We start from the raw sequence: 18,220 nt of genomic DNA, 5'->3' as shown, positions 1-18,220 counted from the left end.
AATTCATGTTAATTTCAACATTTACTAATACATTTAAGTTTTTAAGACATAAATTGCATCTGTTAGTATTATTTATTGAACCTGAGCTAACACGAACTAACAATGAACAGTTGTATTTCATATTAACTAACATTGACAAAGGTTAATAAATACTATAACAAATGTATTGCTCATAGTAAGTTAATGCATTAACTAATGATTTTTTTTTTTAAATTAATTTAGCCGTTTCTGCAGTCATTTGTATTGATAGGCATTGTTTTAAACTTTGCATTGGGATATTGTGCTCACACTAAAAATATGTTGTGCAATAGTGTACATATGTAAGCGAAAAATATCCATTAAAAATGACAACAATTTCTTAATCTTGGTTTCATACAGCATTTTCATTGTAGCATTAACCCATTTAGTATATCAATTTTGGTTTTGAATGTTCCCAGAAACAATAGGTTTGTTACACATGCTGTAGATGTAATTGATCTAATGTCATTTACAAGTCACTGAGTGAAACATTTCTGTCTTCTTCATGTTAATTTCACACACTACAAACGGATATATCCACAATGTAAAAAAAAAAATTCTTACAAGAATGTGAGAGGAATTTATACATTCATGCAGAGGGAACTGCAGTCAATCAAATGGAACACAGAAGATATCAATGCTTTATACATTTAGTAAAAACGACAGTTTTTGAGATTATGGTTCCTTGCACCTCACTATGAAAAAAACTTGCTGAGAACTACTTTTCTTTTCTTTTTTATAAACCAAGAAACTACCATGAAGTAAAAGAAGATTTTCTTGTCAGTACAGAATACCGTTTTACAGATAATTAACAATATTCCTCAAATATAATTATTAGAGAAATAATATGCTTCCAACAACAGCACATCATGTAACACAAAATAATAATAATTAGTTTTAAAACCTATAAAACACAGAATTAAAAACATTAAAATATTACCAGTATTCCAAGTTGTTGTTTTTTTGGCATTAAAATCATTTGTCCATCCCTTTCATAAAGTGATAATTTGCATAAAAAACCTTTCTAAAAATCTAAGCATCGCTATCCCTTTTTTATATATTTTTTTTTTTTACAGTTGATAAATGCCCACAAACAGTGGCATTAAGCAATAATTAGTGATGGTTCCCAAATATTGATTCAGACTTCTAAAACAACACTAAAATGTGATTCTCTCTTAAAATGGATACAACGGTTAAAACTAAGAAAATTCTTTGTGGGCAGCATTTTGTTCAGCGTCCAAAATTAGCTCTCCTGGGTGGCTTTTCCTCCACCAATCAGTCTCTCTCTTTCAGGAGTGTCTCCCTCCTCTGCTCTCTGCTCTCTATGGCAGCAGGGCAGTTTGTCCATCAAGGGTTTGTGGAGTCCATTGTACAGCGCTGTACCCACGAGTAGGATGATGAAGCCCAGAATCTGTAGGCCCTGAAATTTCTCCCAACCCAGCGCCAGACTCACCACCCAGATGACTAGAGTACGCAGACTGTCCAGCACCATGCGAGTGGTGGCACTTATCTCTTTGGTGACGCTGATGCCAGCGAAGTTAAAGAAGGCGATGCTCACGGTGTTCCCCAGTAGTGCCAGCATAATGAGAGGTTTATGGCCAATCTGACAGAAGGCGTCCAGGGCGTCTTCAAGGACCTGCCGCGGGTTATCTGCAAAACTGCCCACATGGATGTAGAACATCGGGATGAGGAGGAGAGAGAGGATGACAAATCCAAAAAAACCTGAGAAACACACAGAGAGAAGACAACTAAGACACTTGGAAAGAGGAAACAACTTTTTTTTTAAATAATCATTAAAATTTCATCTGTTTGTCAGTAGATGTTCATTAGTAACAAAGGCACACTCAACGGTAAGGGTACTGACAGATAAGTTAATCACAGACTTTTAGGGGGGCTTTAAGATGAAAGACAGAGGTGTCAAACTCCCCTAAATAGGGCCCAGCAACACATATGGTAATGACAACATTTGGTTGTATGATCAACATAGCTTCTTTTATATTTACTACCTTTTATTGCTGATGTAATCTACTTAACAGTTAGCTTTTTGATGATTTGATCAAAAATGACAGTAAAAACTTTTACATTGTTACAAAAAATGCTGTTATTTAAACTACTCATCAAAAAAAACCTATTAAAACTATTTTCAACATGGATAATAAATGTTTCTTGAGCACCACATTAGCATATTAGTGTGATTTCTAAAGGATCATGTGAGGCTGAAGACACATAGCTGATAGAAAACCGTTATTTAAAATTGTGATAAAATGTCACAATATTACTGTATTTTTTATTTATTTATATATTTAAAAAAAAAATCTTCCTGACCCCAAACCTTTGAACTGTATTGGATGAAGTGAGACTGTAATCATTATGACAACATTATTATTAAGTAGCATCAAAATACTTGGCTCAAACTAGTCATTAGCTATATATGGTAATTGATAAAAAATGACTAAATCTTTACCTTCAGTCCCAACAGCCTTCAGTGGATGCACATTGTGCTTGTAAACAAACTTCTCCTCCAAGACCATCTGGACTGAAACTATAATCTGTGCCATGATGATCAAAAGGTCCCCTATAAAACAAAACCAATGGATAATCAGTGATACAATACAATCAGCTACATATGCAAGATGCAATCAGGTAAAAGAAAAATATCCTGATAAATAGCTCATGAGAGGATTTTCTGACTTGTAGACAAAGTACATCATTCTGATTAAAAGCATTTGGCGGCACTAGAATTACCTGTGATAACCTCACTGAGCTTATGGGAGTCATTCCCATGGCCGTACAGAAAGTCAGAAAGTCCAACCACCACCAGTCCAAAGATAGTGATTAGGATCCCAATCCACTGGCTGGGCTGCAGACGCCGTCCTAAGAACGCTACAGACAGCAGTCCGGTGAAGATGATCACAGCTCCTCGCAGCATCTGGAAACTGGAGGCGCTGGTCATATTCAGTGCTAAAAAGAGGAAGGAAATCTTCTTAAAACTGAATGGATGTTTTTAGATCATATAGATATAAACTTATATCATTTTAAAGTAGATCTCTGCGCACTGTCAACTCACATTGAAGCAGAAAGACCATTGACACTCACCAATATACATGATGGACGTTCCCAACATGTCACAAAGGGCAGGGGGGAGGAAAAGCAGGGGGTTGAAACTCTGGCCTGGTTCCATGGTGGGCTCGGGTTTGCGCCGATCATAACAAAGGAGAATGTGGAACACCACCAGGCAGGACAGCTCTCCCAAAAACATTCCCACAGCCTGGAAGGGTGAGAGCAGGAGAAGTGCGATGAAGGAAGGAGTCATGTATTATTAGAGGGAATGCAGAAAAAGAGAAAGGGAAGGGGAAAGGTTCTATGAAGAGAAGGAAATGGAGTCGAAACCATAACCAGATAATACTTCAGTTCTCTGCTGAGCTACTGAAAAAAATGTGCTCTAAGGGGAAGTTTGATGTGAATAGAGTGTCGTGCATCTTGGTTAGATTAAGTTCATTACCTGTACAAAAGGGTGGGAGAAGGAATGATCTTGGGTACCATAACATCCAGGTGCAGAGAACATATCAGCCCATCTAAAAGATTAACAGATATTACAATTCTATATTAACTTAATATGAATTATAACTATAATAAAGGCACTCATGGCAAACATTAGCTCAACAATGGCTAAGATTTTGGATCTGTTTGTCCAAACAATGGTGGAAATGCAACTTGTTTAGGAAACCTGTTATATTTTATTAATAATAATAATAAACATTTATCTGTATAGCTTTTTTCATTCATGAAATGCAGCTCAAAGTGCTTCACAAGCATAAAAACAAATATCTTCGGCAATACAATGTCACACATTATCATATTAAAAATACTCAAAAGCAACTATAAAAGGTTCACAAGGTAAAATAAAGACATAAACCAAACTTTCACAATTTCACACAATATCAATATGGCAATAAGCTACTTTAAAAATATAAGTCTTAACCTGCCTTATAAAAATATGAACGCTAGAAGCCTCTTTCACTTAATTTGGTATGTTATAATTATGATTATTAGTAATGATGAGCATTTCCATAACACACATCTATCTTTCACCTGCCAGTCACTGTAAGTTTAATAAGTAACTATGCACATGGTACACTAATGTCACTTTTACAACCATGAAATGACAATTCTTGACCTCACGACAAAGAAAAGACATTTAACAACTTGGTTAAACTGATTTAGCAAGACTATTTTAGAAACGGTTAAAACTCAGATGCATCAACACCATCAGTGTCAGTTTTTCAGCAGAAATGAAGTGAAACTGTGGTATCAAATATCGTCTGCCTAGAAACATCAAGCATCTGCTTTAGACACAAAGCTGTATCAAGTTACTTAACAGTATTTGTGTCAGACAGCTTCGTTCTTGACGAGATGGACAACCTAAATCCGACTGCAAGTTATTTAATGCTGCGGTTGCACTATTGACTAATAGTCACAAGTGTTTTGGAGGCAGAATTGCTGATTTTGCAGCATCAACATGTCACGAAACAGCGGATCATTACAACTGCACGCGAGTCATGTAATCATCTTGTTCTAAAAAGTGCAATTTTCAACTTTATAGGTGAATTTTAAATGTTAAATTCATTCAATGTTACTAAAAAAGTTCAATCAAAAGGGTTCATGTTTCTTTAATATTGTTTTTGTAAACATTAAATTAAAATTAATTTAGAAAATACAATTACATTTATTCACAAACAATGAGGACACGATGTACAGTTTTGTGAAAGACAACGAGAAAACATCCTTGTCTGCTCTATTAATAGAGTAAAAAATGTGGGGCAACTAATAAAAGTAAGCAGAAATAACATGTAAACAATCACCATCTAGCGCGTGCGTGCTACTTACTTTGCGGATAGTGTGTTAATAGAGCCTGTGGTGAGCATCAGGCCGGCGAGAAAGAGCTGATATTTTGTCCAAGCCATGTTGAGTGTGTGACTGAGTGAGTGACCGCGAATCAGACACTCAAGACACACTGTCTTCTTGAGATTTGTCTCTCCTGCTGATGATGACTAGCTATCTGAACAGGTCGTTCCCCCCCGTATGCAAAATGCAAATCACATGATGGCGATCATGTGACACACCAGCTGACGCTTTATTTCCGCAGACTTCTCCAGAGTGCGCCAGTGCGCAGATCTTGCCACATTACGAATGATAATCGTTATGTTCGTTTCAAGTAATATTCTCTCCTGTCCTGTTATTATAGCTAAATTCGCTACATTTAGTGTTTAGTCATAATAACACTTATTATGTTAAAATAAGAAAGCTGTAAAAAAAAAATATTTGTAAACATTTCCATATTTTTATTGAAATGTTTGTAGTTTTATTTATACATTTTTATTTTATGTTTATTCAATGTACCCCCTTCCCCCAATAAAAAAATAATACAATTAAATTTAAAAAGGTGTGTTTTACAGTAAAAAAAGAGTGCACAGATCTTCTGTTTTAATATGACATATGAATCAAATATAATGAGCAACAGCCATTATGTTGTGAATAATAATGATGACAAACTGTGTGAGACTACGACTATACTGTTCCCTGACCTGTTGGCAAAATAATAATAATTTTTAATAATAATTAACTTATTCTTTTTTTTACTACATTGTTAGATTTGTAGCTTTTGAACTAGAACGTTTTATTTAACTCAAGAGACGATATTATTTGATGAATTCTTATAAAAAAACTTTCTTTGTTTCTCAAATGTTTTTGTTGTTTTGTGGGGATTTTTAATCACTTCACTGACTCGATTCCTTTGAAACCATTGATCAAAAATATTATTTCAGATTCGTAAGTTCAGAGTACGCCAGTAGGTGGCGACAAGTGTTTGTTGTGAGTAAGAGTCGTTGAATCTTCCACTCCGATTCGTAAAAAAGTTGAAAACATTTTTGGTATGATGTCTCGTTCAGGCGGTCAGAAGATATTCGTTACTCTCATTCAGTGTCGTTCGGAGTCAGTCTAGACAGTGACAAAAGTTTTATTTGTCCAGGAGGTCCAACAAATGATATCTAGCACACCATCTCAGTCCGCAGTCATGCTTCACTGGAGACTTCAGTGAAAGAAAAGAAAATTATTCATTCATTTCATTCATTCAATTTTGAGCTATAAGTACTTTTTATGCTCTAGTACCTTTTGCTAAAAAAAAAAAAAAAAGTAGTTACTGTTCATTTAGAAACTCTACCTGTTTATTATTAGATGGTTCTTATTTATTAGTACTTATTCCAATATTATTTAATTATAATTTACTAGTTATAAATAGAACTAGTATTAAAATAAAATAAAAATAGAACAGGTATTAGAACTTTCTTTTTCGTTGCTTTGGGTTTGTTACATCCATACATTTTTGTGGTAAGAATCACAAAGTTACAATTACAGGCTGTTTAATTATATACATACAGCACTGAAATTTTTATTTTCCTTTTCTTTTCTTTTTAACATAAATACCGACACTTTCAACACAACCTGTAGTATATCTCGAAGTTAGTAAAAGTTAAAGAGATATGGAAATATAAATGTTGGTCTCAGTAATAAAATATTCCATTCCATTCCAGCAGTGTGCGAGAAGTTCCTTCCGTCCAATCACAGTGTGCGCTTTTGCGCCTGGTGTCGCCTCGCCTTTAATCCGAAACACGCCGATTGGTTGCGTGGGTGCGAACTGTTTTGTTGATAAATAACTTTGATGGATAGATTATTGTAAGAGGATCCGACCTCGAACTCTACGCATCCTGCTAACAGTAGGCTATTGGTAAAATTGCGCTTAACGTACGGCAGAATGTAAACAGGAAAACAGGTTTGGTGACTACCGAGGTGTTCAAACGTGTTCGGATACAAAAAAGTTGTTAGATTTGGCAGCCTACTCGTTAGAAAGGCCTATCGATGCATTATGACATGGTATTTTAGCGTATCATCAAATGTGCGCACTTACGTCTAGGCGTTTACGACAGTCTGCATTGTAGTATGTGTTTATGGCCATGCACGCACGCTATTGACTTTGCCCAGGGCTTGAACTGTTTTTGTAAGGCGCTGTCATCCGAACTTGAAAAGTAAGGAAGGAAGGAGGACGTCAATACCATGTTGCAACAGAGTAAGTACGCTACAGTTTTAATCTGCTTTCGTACACGACATTTCGTTCAATAAGTCAAGAAACACCAAGGAGCAAAATGCACAAATACTGAAACTTTGCAGTCAGTCTTACAGGGAAGTATGTAGGACAGTTTGCTTTGCAGCATTACTTATACATATATTTTGTTATAACAAATGTTTTCATCGTGGTTTCTGGGTTGGGAGGGGTCATTAATGGGTTGAAAAGTAGTTCTGCTTGTTCTCTCTCTCCTGTATACTCTCCATATCTCTCTCTCTCCCTTTCCCTCTTCACTTCCTGTAATTCTTGTTGTCTTGCATTGCACTTTTAATGCCCCTCCCGTGCCTGTCTGCTTTTGCCTTCTGCATTTGTGTTTGTCAGGTTTCCTGGTTTTACTATGTTCCTTCTCTACGCACAAGTCTTGTCAAATAGCCATTAATTAATGGTATGCATGAGGAAATATTAGCAAATTTGGTGTCCTGTCAATCGTGAGTATTTTTTGACATGTTATGGTTGGTTAGGTAATTGGTGATCTGAAGTTTGCTTGACAAATCATTCTGTTTATTGTTTCTGTAGATATTTGATTTGTTTATTCGGGGCCAACACTGACATTTGGGTCAACTTTTTTGTAATATAATAAGATACATTTTTTCCATTATGACATAAGGATTCGTTTCACCCTGACATAAAAAAGTCCCCTTAAAAAATATAAAAATGAATTTTAATTTAAAAACTAAAAACATGCTTATTATTAGTGAGTCCCCAAGAAGACAGATAATGGAAAAAAATATGAGATGGGAGGAAACATTTCAATGCTTTTGCATTTGTTTGCAAAAGGTTTGCGTTTCCCTGAGAAACTTTGTGTTCTCTCCTAAAAAACTGTTGCATTTGCTCACACAAATGTTGCATTTGCTCACACAAGAGGTGTGTGCAAGTTATTGTTTGTATGAATAGCATTATAATGTAGCATTATATTTTGAATAATAATCTGGACAAAATTAAATGAGTGTCATATCATTGAACTATTTTACCTTTTTTTTGCCCTTTTATTTTGTGTAGAATGCAGACGACATTATACTCCTATTGTGACTGATTTCAAAACCTAACTTTTTGTCTTTCTCTCCTTTTTAGAACGTTTCCCTTGACTGAGGAATGACTGAGTTTTTAAATATTTACACCACCTTTATACTGCAGTTTAGAAGCAAGTGGGGAGGTGAGGCTTCTAGACCCCACATGCACTCTGCTCTGTAAAACGTTATCATTATTATTTAACTTCGTCCTTGTTCAAACCTAATTAGGCTTATTTAAAAAGAAAGTAATGGATGCCCTGGGTTTTTGCTTGTCTTCTAGTTTTACACAACTGCCATGAGTCTTTCTCCGCACCAGAGAGGAACCATAAACAGTATTAGCAAGCAGAATGTTGAAGCCATTGGTGAAACAATGCAGCATTCAGGAGATCTCTTCTACAACGTGGGAGCCCCTTCCTTGGAGCAAACTCACAACAGTCCAGAGGGTTTGGTGGATTCTAGCCCTGAAGTCCAGGGCGTTTTCAAATCTGATAAAGGATATCCAGTCCGAGGGCATTTTCAGCAGTCAGGACCGGTGAAGTGGGTGCATCAGGACCCAGTGCAGACCTCGACTTGGTTTCAGGGCCTCCCGAACATAAATAAGTGGACACAGAACTTTGCCCCTTCTCTTAGTGCTGTAGATGACCCAAGGGCCTTTCACAAAAGTCATGAGATGGAGGCTATAAAGATGGAGAAGCTTTCGCCAGGTTCCTCGCAGTCCTACACAGACGCTTCTCATGTTCCTGGGGCAGATTGGGACCATCCCACGATGGCAGCCATGCATCATGCTCAAATCCAGGCTCTCCAACAAGGTCACATACCTGCAGACCTCCAATATCAGCCTCAGGCCATGCATCACGATATGACTGATTCCACTCTGCAACCCTTCCAGCTGGCGTTTGGAACTACCAAGCAGCCGCAGGCAACTGGTTTCCAACAAGTCTTCCAAGGCAGCAATGCATCTTTAAATATGAATTACAACGAGAAGCCGAAAACACAACAGCAACTCTTGCAGTTGCAACAGCAGCAGCAGCAGCTGCATCGTCAACACCAGATGCAACAAATGCAGCAAATGCGTCAGTTGCAGCAGCAGCAACAGAATCAAATCCAGCAGCAGCAACGGCTGCATCAAATGCAACAGCAGTACCACCAGCAGCAGAAGAAAAGGCAGGAACAGATGCAACAGATGCAGCAGCAGCAGCAACTGCAGCAGCATGGACAAGGTTTTCAACACCTAGAGTCTATAGAAAAGCAGCGAGCCAAACAAGTGATTGAGTCACAGGATCTTCCCAGCGCTCAGGTGAAAATCGAATTGAGTCAGCCCCAGGTCACTGTCCCTCAACCACAACATCTTGTTCCTCAGGAATCAAATTACCAGGAATCTGGCCCCGCAGAGCCCACTCCAGACCTCCAAGAAACCCAAACCAAACGGCAGGTCCTCCCTCGCCGCTCTCGGCGACTCTCTAAAGATGGCGTCTCTCCTCAAGGCGACCAGCCCTCCAAGGACAAGGTTTCTTCTCAGAATGGAGGAGTTGGTGGAGTCCAAGGACCCATAGTGGGGGTCATTCAAAGCACTCAGAGACGACGGAGGGCCTCAAAGGAGATCAACCTTGAGACTCTTGCTCAAAAGGCTTCAGAGATGGAATTTCTGCCAGCCAAGGTGAGCCCATTTCATTTGGAAGTCCATTTGAAGCCTAATTTTACAACAGTGGAATAGTAGAAATATGTTCTAATATTAAATGGAACACACTGGACTGGATATGTCCTTAAATACATTTTGTAAGTGCCACTAGCGTCACCAAACGAAATTGCACATATATTAATTGTTTTCAAAAAGGTTTCTTGAGCACATTCCCTTCCTGGCATTGGTCAAACAAACAGATAGTCTTGCCCCCCCAAAATCCATTCCATCGGTTGTACCACTATTGCAGGATGCTCAAATAAACAGTCATTTTTAATAACGCCTCAATGTTTAAACTTTCTTAGGAAATCTATTGGCTAATTAAACCCTTTCAAATGTTTGGTGTTAGTAAGATTTGTAATATTTTTATTACAAGTTTATTACAAGTTTCTCATTTAGTTTCTCATGATCAACAGGATTTATTTATTCTTGAAAATATAATAATTTATATGTGAAATTTGATTACAATTTCAAATAATTATTTTCTATGATAATATATTTTAAAATGTAATTTATTCCTGTAAAGGCAAAGCTGAATTTTCAGCTTAATTTCTCCAGTCTTCAGTGTCACATGATCTTTGAGGATTCATTCTATGCTAAATAATGTTTTTGAAAACCGTGATAAGTAGAAAGTTCAAAAGAACAGCATTTATTTTAAATAAAAAATATTTTGTAACGTTATAAATCATTTTTTGTCACGTTTGACCGATTAAATTGATCATGTTGAATTAATTCTTAAAAATTCTTACTGACCACAAGCTTTTGAACAGTTTTGTATGTTCATACCTTAAATATTTAAAATTATTATGGGATATTTTGCTGATTTGATGGTCTACTAAGTTGTTTTTGTTGTTTAAACAAGCTTATGAATTGGCTTATTCAAAACCTTGAAAATTTCCACCGCTGACTCAAGCTGTAAAGTAAATATTACAGTACAAATTTGTCTCTTAGTAGTGTTTGCTACCGAGCTTCCCCGGTCATATACACACAGTATAATGTGCAGTAAAGTTAATGGAGTTAGTGAGCATTGTGAAGCAGTCTGGTGAGCTGCTGCATGTCTGCACACCTTCACATTCCACACTTTTTCAAAATCCTTTGTTGAATTTGGGAGTGGCTGATTCACCAAGCACTATTTGCTAACATTTACCCAATCCAAACTTCACAAAACAAGAAGCTAATGGTATGAATGTATTATTTTAAATATAACAGACTGTCTTCAGATACTTCTATGTAACAGGAAATAGACATCTCTTTTTATTTGAGAGGGTTATTTTTTTATTTTTTTATTAAAAACATGAACTGTAACTGTGTTTTTAAGATCGCATAACCCATCTAGTTCTGTGACTCACTTAAACGCTGCAGGGTTGCTAACACATAATTAACTTTATTTGTGCCTGTTTATCCCTTTATTTTTTTTCTCCATGTATATGTACTTCTGTCTTTTTAATCTTCTCTCAATAGTGTGAGGATATTACCTCTGGTAGACCAGCTGGTATGGCCCCCCTAGTCATCCCAGTCTCGGTCCCAGTTCGGAGAGGTCAAATCAAAATGGAAGTGCAGGGCAGCTGGGCACAGGCGGATAATGTTCGGAATCCCTCAGAGATTTCACATCAACAGAACCAGCCTGATCGCAAACCCTCTGTTATAGTGGCACGCCGGCACTCATTAAAGAACTCCGCATCCGTGAGCTTCATCCAGGTACAGGTTAAAATCAAGTCAAGTCGGCTTTATTTATATAGTGCTTTATACAGCACAGATTATTTCAAAGTATCTTTACAGTGATAAACAGGAAAATATTGATCAATGATGCAAACAGAATTCAATTATACTGGAAAGAATCACTAAAAAAGACAATAGTGTCACGAAGTCAGTTCAGTGTTGATTCAGTTTGGTTCAGTAACTTAGTAAAGTTAATACATTATAAAATGAGTTCAATTCAGCCATAAAGCATAAAAACAGTGATGCCATCAACCAGCACATGCTTTTTCACACTAAAAGTGTACTTGAGCTTTTCAAATAGTTGTTAAATAGACAGTTGTTCACCCAAAAATGAAACTTCGGTCATCACCTGTGTTTTTTCTTTCTTCTGCTGAACACAGAATAAGATATTGTGAAGAATCAAACAGTTGACTGTTGTCATTGACTTTCATAGTATGGGGGAAAAAAATACTATGGAAGTCAATGGCTACTGTCAACTGTTTGGTTACCCACATTCTTCAAATGATCTAATTCTATGTTCAGCAGAAGAAAGAAAAACATACATGTCTGAAACAACTTGAGGGTGAGTAAATGATGGCAGAATGTTCATCTGTATCTACCATTTATGTTTCAATCAGGGAACAGGGCAAGAGGACAAATCCAAGCGCCGCCCACGACCTGAGCCTCTGGTCATACCTCAGCCGTGCACTTTCATCGCCCCGTCTGTCTACTCCAGCATCACCCCCTACCAGAGCAATCTGCGCTCCCCAGTGCGCCTGCCAGACCATGCCAGCATCATCCCGCCGTACACCCCTCCGCCCATTCTTTCACCTGTGCGTGAAGGCTCTGGGCTGTACTCTGTTCTGTTCCTCTCTTCTATGTCAGCGGGCAGCCAGATCCTGCCCCCCCCATCCACACCCCGAAGCAACATGCGAAGCTTGCTGCGCACTAGTACGTTCCACCTTGCGTTTTTGTTTTTTTATTAGTAAAAATGTACAATAGTGTTCTAAGCATTAACATTTACTAATGCAGTAGTTATAGTAATCTACCAATGAACAATAGTTTCTTACAGAATTGTTTCATTTACGTTAATGTTAATTTACAGTATAAACACACTATTGTTCAGTGATAGTTGTCATTAATTAATGTTAACGTACAACTTTTAATGGTATAAATATGTTAGTATATTTAGAAATAATACAAAATGAACTAATAATGAAAAATACTTTTATTATTAACTTATTATTATTATTGTAAAGTGTCTAATTTTTATCGTCAGTATTTGATTGTTTATTCATACTTATTAATAGATGAATTAGAAGTTATCAGTAATTAGGTATCATGAAGTATCAATAAACTGTACGTTCTTACTCCATTTATTAATCTTCTTAATGTTAATTTACATTGTTAGTTAGTTCATAATTCATTGACTAATGTTAATTAACGAAATGTTAAAAAATCTATTAGTATATGTAAAAATAAAACTTAACCTAGATGGATAAAAGCTGTAATTGTTTTGTTCATTAGTTAATGCATTGGGTATCATGAACTAATAATTTTAACAAACGTTTTTTGTAAAAAAAAAAGGTAGTGTTATTGTATTAGTTGTTAGTTCACATTAACTATTGTGTTAACTAATGTTAACTTATACAGCCTTAATGTAAAGTGTCAACCCTTTTTCACTATTTGTTTATTCATGTTTATTCTTACTTATTAATTCCAAGTGTAGATTAACTGTGTAGTTGTTCATCATATTGACATAATTAATCTCTCTCTTTTGCTGACTGTATTTTCTGCATTTCAGGCAGTTCTGATATCAGTCCGCCTACACTCCCACTGATTGGAGAAGCAACGCCTGTCAGCCTAGAACCGTAAGCATTTATTTAACAAAGCAATTCATCACAATCACTGTCCACTAATCTAATATATTTTCCCTCTCTTGCATGTTTAGGCGCATAAACATCGGCTCTCAGTATCAGGCAGAGATTCCAGAACTATGGGATCAGACCGTGACCCCAAAGGACCAGCATAAAGCAACTTTGGTCTGGCGCCCTAATTCAGAGGCTGATTCTACGGCCTCCCAGGATACTAGATGTAACTTGTCTTTAGACTGCATTGATATAACTAATGTTCACCAAATGCATGTAACACAGACATACTCACATATTTCCATTCCAATCCTTATTACTTTCCAGTTGATGACCTTATGAACCTGGTCTGCTCCAGTGTCATGTGTGGAGGAGGAACCAACCCAGAGCTAGCAATGCACTGCCTGCACGAGTGCAAAGGCGATGTCCTGGTGAGCACAGTCCTCAATGCACAGTCGTTTCTCTTCATTCTTATTTGAAAATAGATGTGCTGTTTAATAGTTTAGCAGAAAATGTGATGCCAATTTGATCAATTTAATGCGTGTTTGCTGAAGAAAAGTATTAATTTCTATAAAAAAAAATAGATTTTGCTGACCCCAAACATTTGAACGTCTATAAGTCCAAATACTTATTGGAACCACTGTATTTGATGCATAAATATGATTTCTGGAGAAACAACAAATATTGTTTTGACTCTGTAGCAAGCTCTGGAAATGATGATGATGAAGAATCCCATCTTCTCCAGGAACCACCATCTGGCAAACTACCACTATGCAGGTAGAAACTCATTTACAGAAACATATTGTAGTGGGCTAAAAAAAATCTAATTAACTAATTAATCTAATTAATCTGAAATGAATCGCACCTAACTTTAAAATATTTTTTTACATATTTTATATTGCAATGCATATTTTCACACTGAATCTCAAAATGAATGCAGAAAAAAATAAAGATATTTAAAGACATTTTAAATCTTTGTTTAATGACATCTTTTTACTAAGTACTATTAATGAAGCCCAGCATCAGTGATACCAAATATTGCTAATGGTGTCTCTATTAATTAGATTTTTTCTCAATTTCTGGGGATGAAATAATGAATCGCCTTTTAACATTACAGTATAATTGAAAGCCATAATTTTTTACCTTAATTGTCTTATAATTTAATCATTTAAATAATTTAATTGTCTTAAAAATATTGATATTGCAACAACCTTTAATTTAAATGAACTTAAAACAAACTTCACTAGGGCTGTCTTGGTTTGTCTAAGAAATAATTGTGATTTTTGACGATGAATTAGTCTCTTTAAGCTGCATTATATTTCTCAGCAACAAGGTGGAAGCAAAAGTGTCTTTTGGTCTAATGTATGTCTTCACATTGTGACTTCTAAAAGAGTGGTGTCTGAAATATCTGTGGTTACATCAAATAACAGCAATCAGATGGTTATTTAGCAGATTATCTGTAATGTTTTATGGTGGATAGCAAGAGAGTAATGTTCCTTAAACATTGACAGGATCAGATTGCTGGACTGTGGATGAAAAACGATTCTTCAACAAAGGAATTTCTGCTTACAGGAAAGATTTCTTCTTAGTGCAGAAACTGGTATGCAATCTTTTTTGGTTACTGTATTATTGGTCATATATTGATTCATATAAAGTAAAAAAATATATTTTTAAGGTGACATTGTGTTTTTGTTAATCTGTGTGTTTTGGCAGGTGAGGACTAAAACAGTGGCACAGTGTGTGGAGTTCTACTACACTTATAAGAAACAAGCAAAGGTTGGTCGTAATGGGACTTTTACATATGGACCTTCAGACCCAGAGGAAAACCTCCCTGTGGTAAAGGCTGTTACTGCTGTTAGACATTGTCATTATCTTTTGACTTTTTAGCACATGTACAGTGGGATCCAAAAGTGTGAGACCAAACTGAAAATAATTCATAATTTTAAAAAAATATTTACAAAATCTGTACAATTTGATGCATGCGTGCTGGTAATATTTGCCTATGTGAGACTTATCATTTTTATATCATCAGTCTGTTCTTTCATCTCCAACACAGGTGACTGTGAAAGAGGAAGAAAACGATAGTAAACAACAGGAGGGAACACAAGATAATATGGATGAGCGTCTACAAGATGTGACCAAGACACTTCAGGACAATGAGAATGTGTGTATTTGGAGTGAAGGCATACTCCTCTTTGTATATAAATATAGTAAATACACCATAAAGACTATGTCATGTTTCTCTGGGTTGGAATATTAAAGCTCATTCTATTTGCATGGTTGTCTTTACTGGCTCATCCAGAAGAGGGCAGACGTGGCTCATGAGGACCAAAAGAATGTCTCAGCGGAAACTCAACCCTCCTTCAAAACTCCTTCGCCTGCACCTCCGAAGCCTCGCTCTGACAATACCGGAAAGAAAAGCAGGGCCTCAACCGTCAACAAGAGTCAGGGAGAGCCGGAGGGAATTTTCCCTTGCAAGAAGTGCACTAGGTTAGTCAGTTTGTATATGCTGGTCTATGGTCTTTTTACTCTGAAAATTAAGCAAGTTTGTCTTAGTTGCATTTAAAGGACAGTTGAAAACAATTTTCTTCCAGAGCTTTCTTAAATCAGTTGCACCTACAGTATATGAGGGTTTACACTCTACTGTATTTTTTTGCTCTTACCGGTACTCTGGTTGCACTTTATTATACAGTATGTGCACTTAAGTGTACTTACAGTGTACTTAGTACCTATTTATAACCCAGATATTGCAATTACTATAATAAGTACATAGTATGTACATGGGGAACAGGACTGTAAAATAAACTGCTAATCTTACTCCTGTACTGTACATCTTATCTAAGTAGAATAAGAGTGATAATTCTGCCCACTGAACTCTTTATCTCTGGTCTTCAGTACAGTTTCTCTTTGGGATTTGATATTCAGACACTGAAATATTACTTTCAGTATTAATATTATCACAATAAATCTATCAAAATATTGCAAAATTATATTTTAATATTAAATGTAATGATAATATTACATATAGACTGATTTTTTCCCCAAAATTATTTAATATATAAATATATCAGTATTATTTATTAACTAATTTTATATATATATATATATATATATATATATATATGTCCTGCGAGAGGTTAGAGTACTCATAAGCAGAGATATTATGATTATAATAATTTTATTGATAATAATTGGTCTGAGGCCACATATAATAATTCAGCAATTTTATTCTCTAAAGCAGAGGGAAATTATTTCACTTATGTTTAAAAGTATCCTTAAAGATATAGATTGTTACTCACCCTCATGTTCCAAACCCATAAGATTTCCGTTCATCTTTGAAATACAAATGAAGATATTTAAATGAAATCTGAGAGATTTCTGTGCCTCCATTGACAGCTATGCACAGCTAGTTCATCAAGAGATCGTAAAACTAATCTATATGAATGAAGAAGAGGTTTAGTCTACATTTTCTGAAGAGACGAGATCGCTTTATATGATGAACAGAATGCATGCTTTTATCTGCGAAGATAAACAGAAGCTCAACCGTACTTGCTACTGCTGCGTAACAGGAGAATGAACCTCATCGGTTCTTGCAGATCAAGCAAACATGCTTGAGTTTCTGTTTATCAGAACAGATGTGTGAGTTGATGAGCGTTTATATTTGAATAAAAGCCTAAATTCAATTTGTTCATCATATAAAACGATCGTGTCTCTTCAGAAAACTTCTCATATGGATTAATTTTACGATGTCTTCATAACCTTTTTGAAGCTTTAAAGTAGTAGTTGCATAGGCTGTCAATGGAGCGACAGAAATCTCTCAGATTTCATTAAAATATCTCCATTTCTGTTTCGAAGATGAATGGAAGTCTTACGGGTTTGGAACGACATGAGTAAATTATGACAGTATTTATATTTTTGGGTGAACTAATAACCCTTTTAGGGCAGGTGCTTTTTATACTTCTTTTTTTTTCTCCTCATTGTCTGCTTATGTTTTTATAAATCCCTATATGCATAATATTCACACAGCTAGCCAATGGTTTTAGGTGTGTGTGTGTGTTATTTTGACGTCCTTGTGTGTGTGTATATAGGGTGTTCTATAAAGTGAAGAGCAGGAGTGCTCACATGAAGAGTCACTCCGAGCAGGAGAAGAAGGCGGCAGCACTGCGCCAAAGAGAAGAGGAGGAGCGAGTGGCTAAGGCAAAGCAGGAGATGCTAGAGGCAGCAAAGAGGAAGGAGGCACAAGGAGTAAAGAAAGAAGAGAGTAGTGGAGCTGAGGACAGCTCCGCAGAGCCAGATGATGAGCAGGATGAGGACTGGCATTGAGGAACTAGATGACTCCTTTAGCAGTCTTCTGTAGTACCAGTTGGTACCAAAAATGTGCATCTCGGTTAAAGGCAGTTGGGATGTTTAAAATAACAGTGGATGATATGCCTTTGTCTTTTTATTTTTACCAAAATTTTATAAGAACTTTCCTTTGGTTTATATTTTTTAAAAATGGCTTCATTCACGATGAATGAGCTTGAAATATGAATTCAAATGAATATGAGCGTTAAACTTTTCTAGAAAGTACCTGAACAAATTTTGTATGCATTAAGTGAGATTGTATTTTTTTAGGTGTTTATGTAATATGTAATCAAGAACACAGACTAAAATCCCCTTCCTTCTACCTTCTATAATTTCAATTAAATATTTCTTGTGCATGAAATGTATATAATGCATAAAGAATCTCTTTGTATTATATTGTGTACAATATTGATCATGTTGTGTG

At 36.1% G+C, this 18,220-nt stretch overlaps 2 protein-coding genes across 8 annotated transcripts; one reads left to right on the top strand and one right to left on the bottom strand.

Moving 5' to 3' along the window:
* Window positions 1-221: 221 nt before the first annotated feature.
* On the bottom strand, window positions 222-5,231 carry slc35f6 (solute carrier family 35 member F6). Its single transcript, XM_079584585.1, has 6 exons — window positions 4,906-5,231; window positions 3,521-3,593; window positions 3,115-3,286; window positions 2,764-2,979; window positions 2,483-2,593; window positions 222-1,740 (listed from the first exon to the last, which is right to left on the bottom strand). The coding sequence occupies exons 1-6, from the start codon at window positions 4,980-4,982 to the stop codon at window positions 1,262-1,264; spliced, it is 1,128 nt and encodes a 375-aa protein (XP_079440711.1). The 5' UTR covers window positions 4,983-5,231; the 3' UTR covers window positions 222-1,261.
* Window positions 5,232-6,612: 1,381 nt separating this feature from the next.
* On the top strand, window positions 6,613-18,104 carry mideasa (mitotic deacetylase associated SANT domain protein a). Of its 7 annotated transcripts, none has more exons than XM_079584389.1 (14): window positions 6,613-7,141; window positions 8,270-8,351; window positions 8,489-9,865; window positions 11,348-11,584; window positions 12,223-12,535; window positions 13,389-13,455; window positions 13,536-13,678; window positions 13,780-13,883; window positions 14,154-14,229; window positions 14,964-15,052; window positions 15,166-15,228; window positions 15,509-15,616; window positions 15,758-15,942; window positions 17,541-18,104. In XM_079584389.1, exons 3-14 carry the CDS (start codon window positions 8,504-8,506, stop codon window positions 17,773-17,775), a joined length of 2,982 nt encoding a protein of 993 aa, XP_079440515.1. In that variant the 5' UTR covers window positions 6,613-7,141; window positions 8,270-8,351; window positions 8,489-8,503; the 3' UTR covers window positions 17,776-18,104. The 7 variants fall into 7 exon arrangements, with proteins under 7 accessions (XP_079440515.1, XP_079440510.1, XP_079440513.1 ...); XM_079584384.1 differs by having other exon boundaries at window positions 15,166-15,288; window positions 15,755-15,942; XM_079584387.1 differs by having other exon boundaries at window positions 6,631-7,141; window positions 15,755-15,942.
* The last annotated feature ends 116 nt before the right edge of the window (window positions 18,105-18,220 follow it).

Source organism: Phoxinus phoxinus (assembly GCF_949152265.1).
Source record: "Phoxinus phoxinus genome assembly, chromosome: 16".
Taxonomy (NCBI): domain Eukaryota; kingdom Metazoa; phylum Chordata; class Actinopteri; order Cypriniformes; family Leuciscidae; genus Phoxinus; species Phoxinus phoxinus.
Note: the sequence above shows the minus strand (reverse complement) of the source record. Positions and strands in the feature narration are given on the sequence as shown.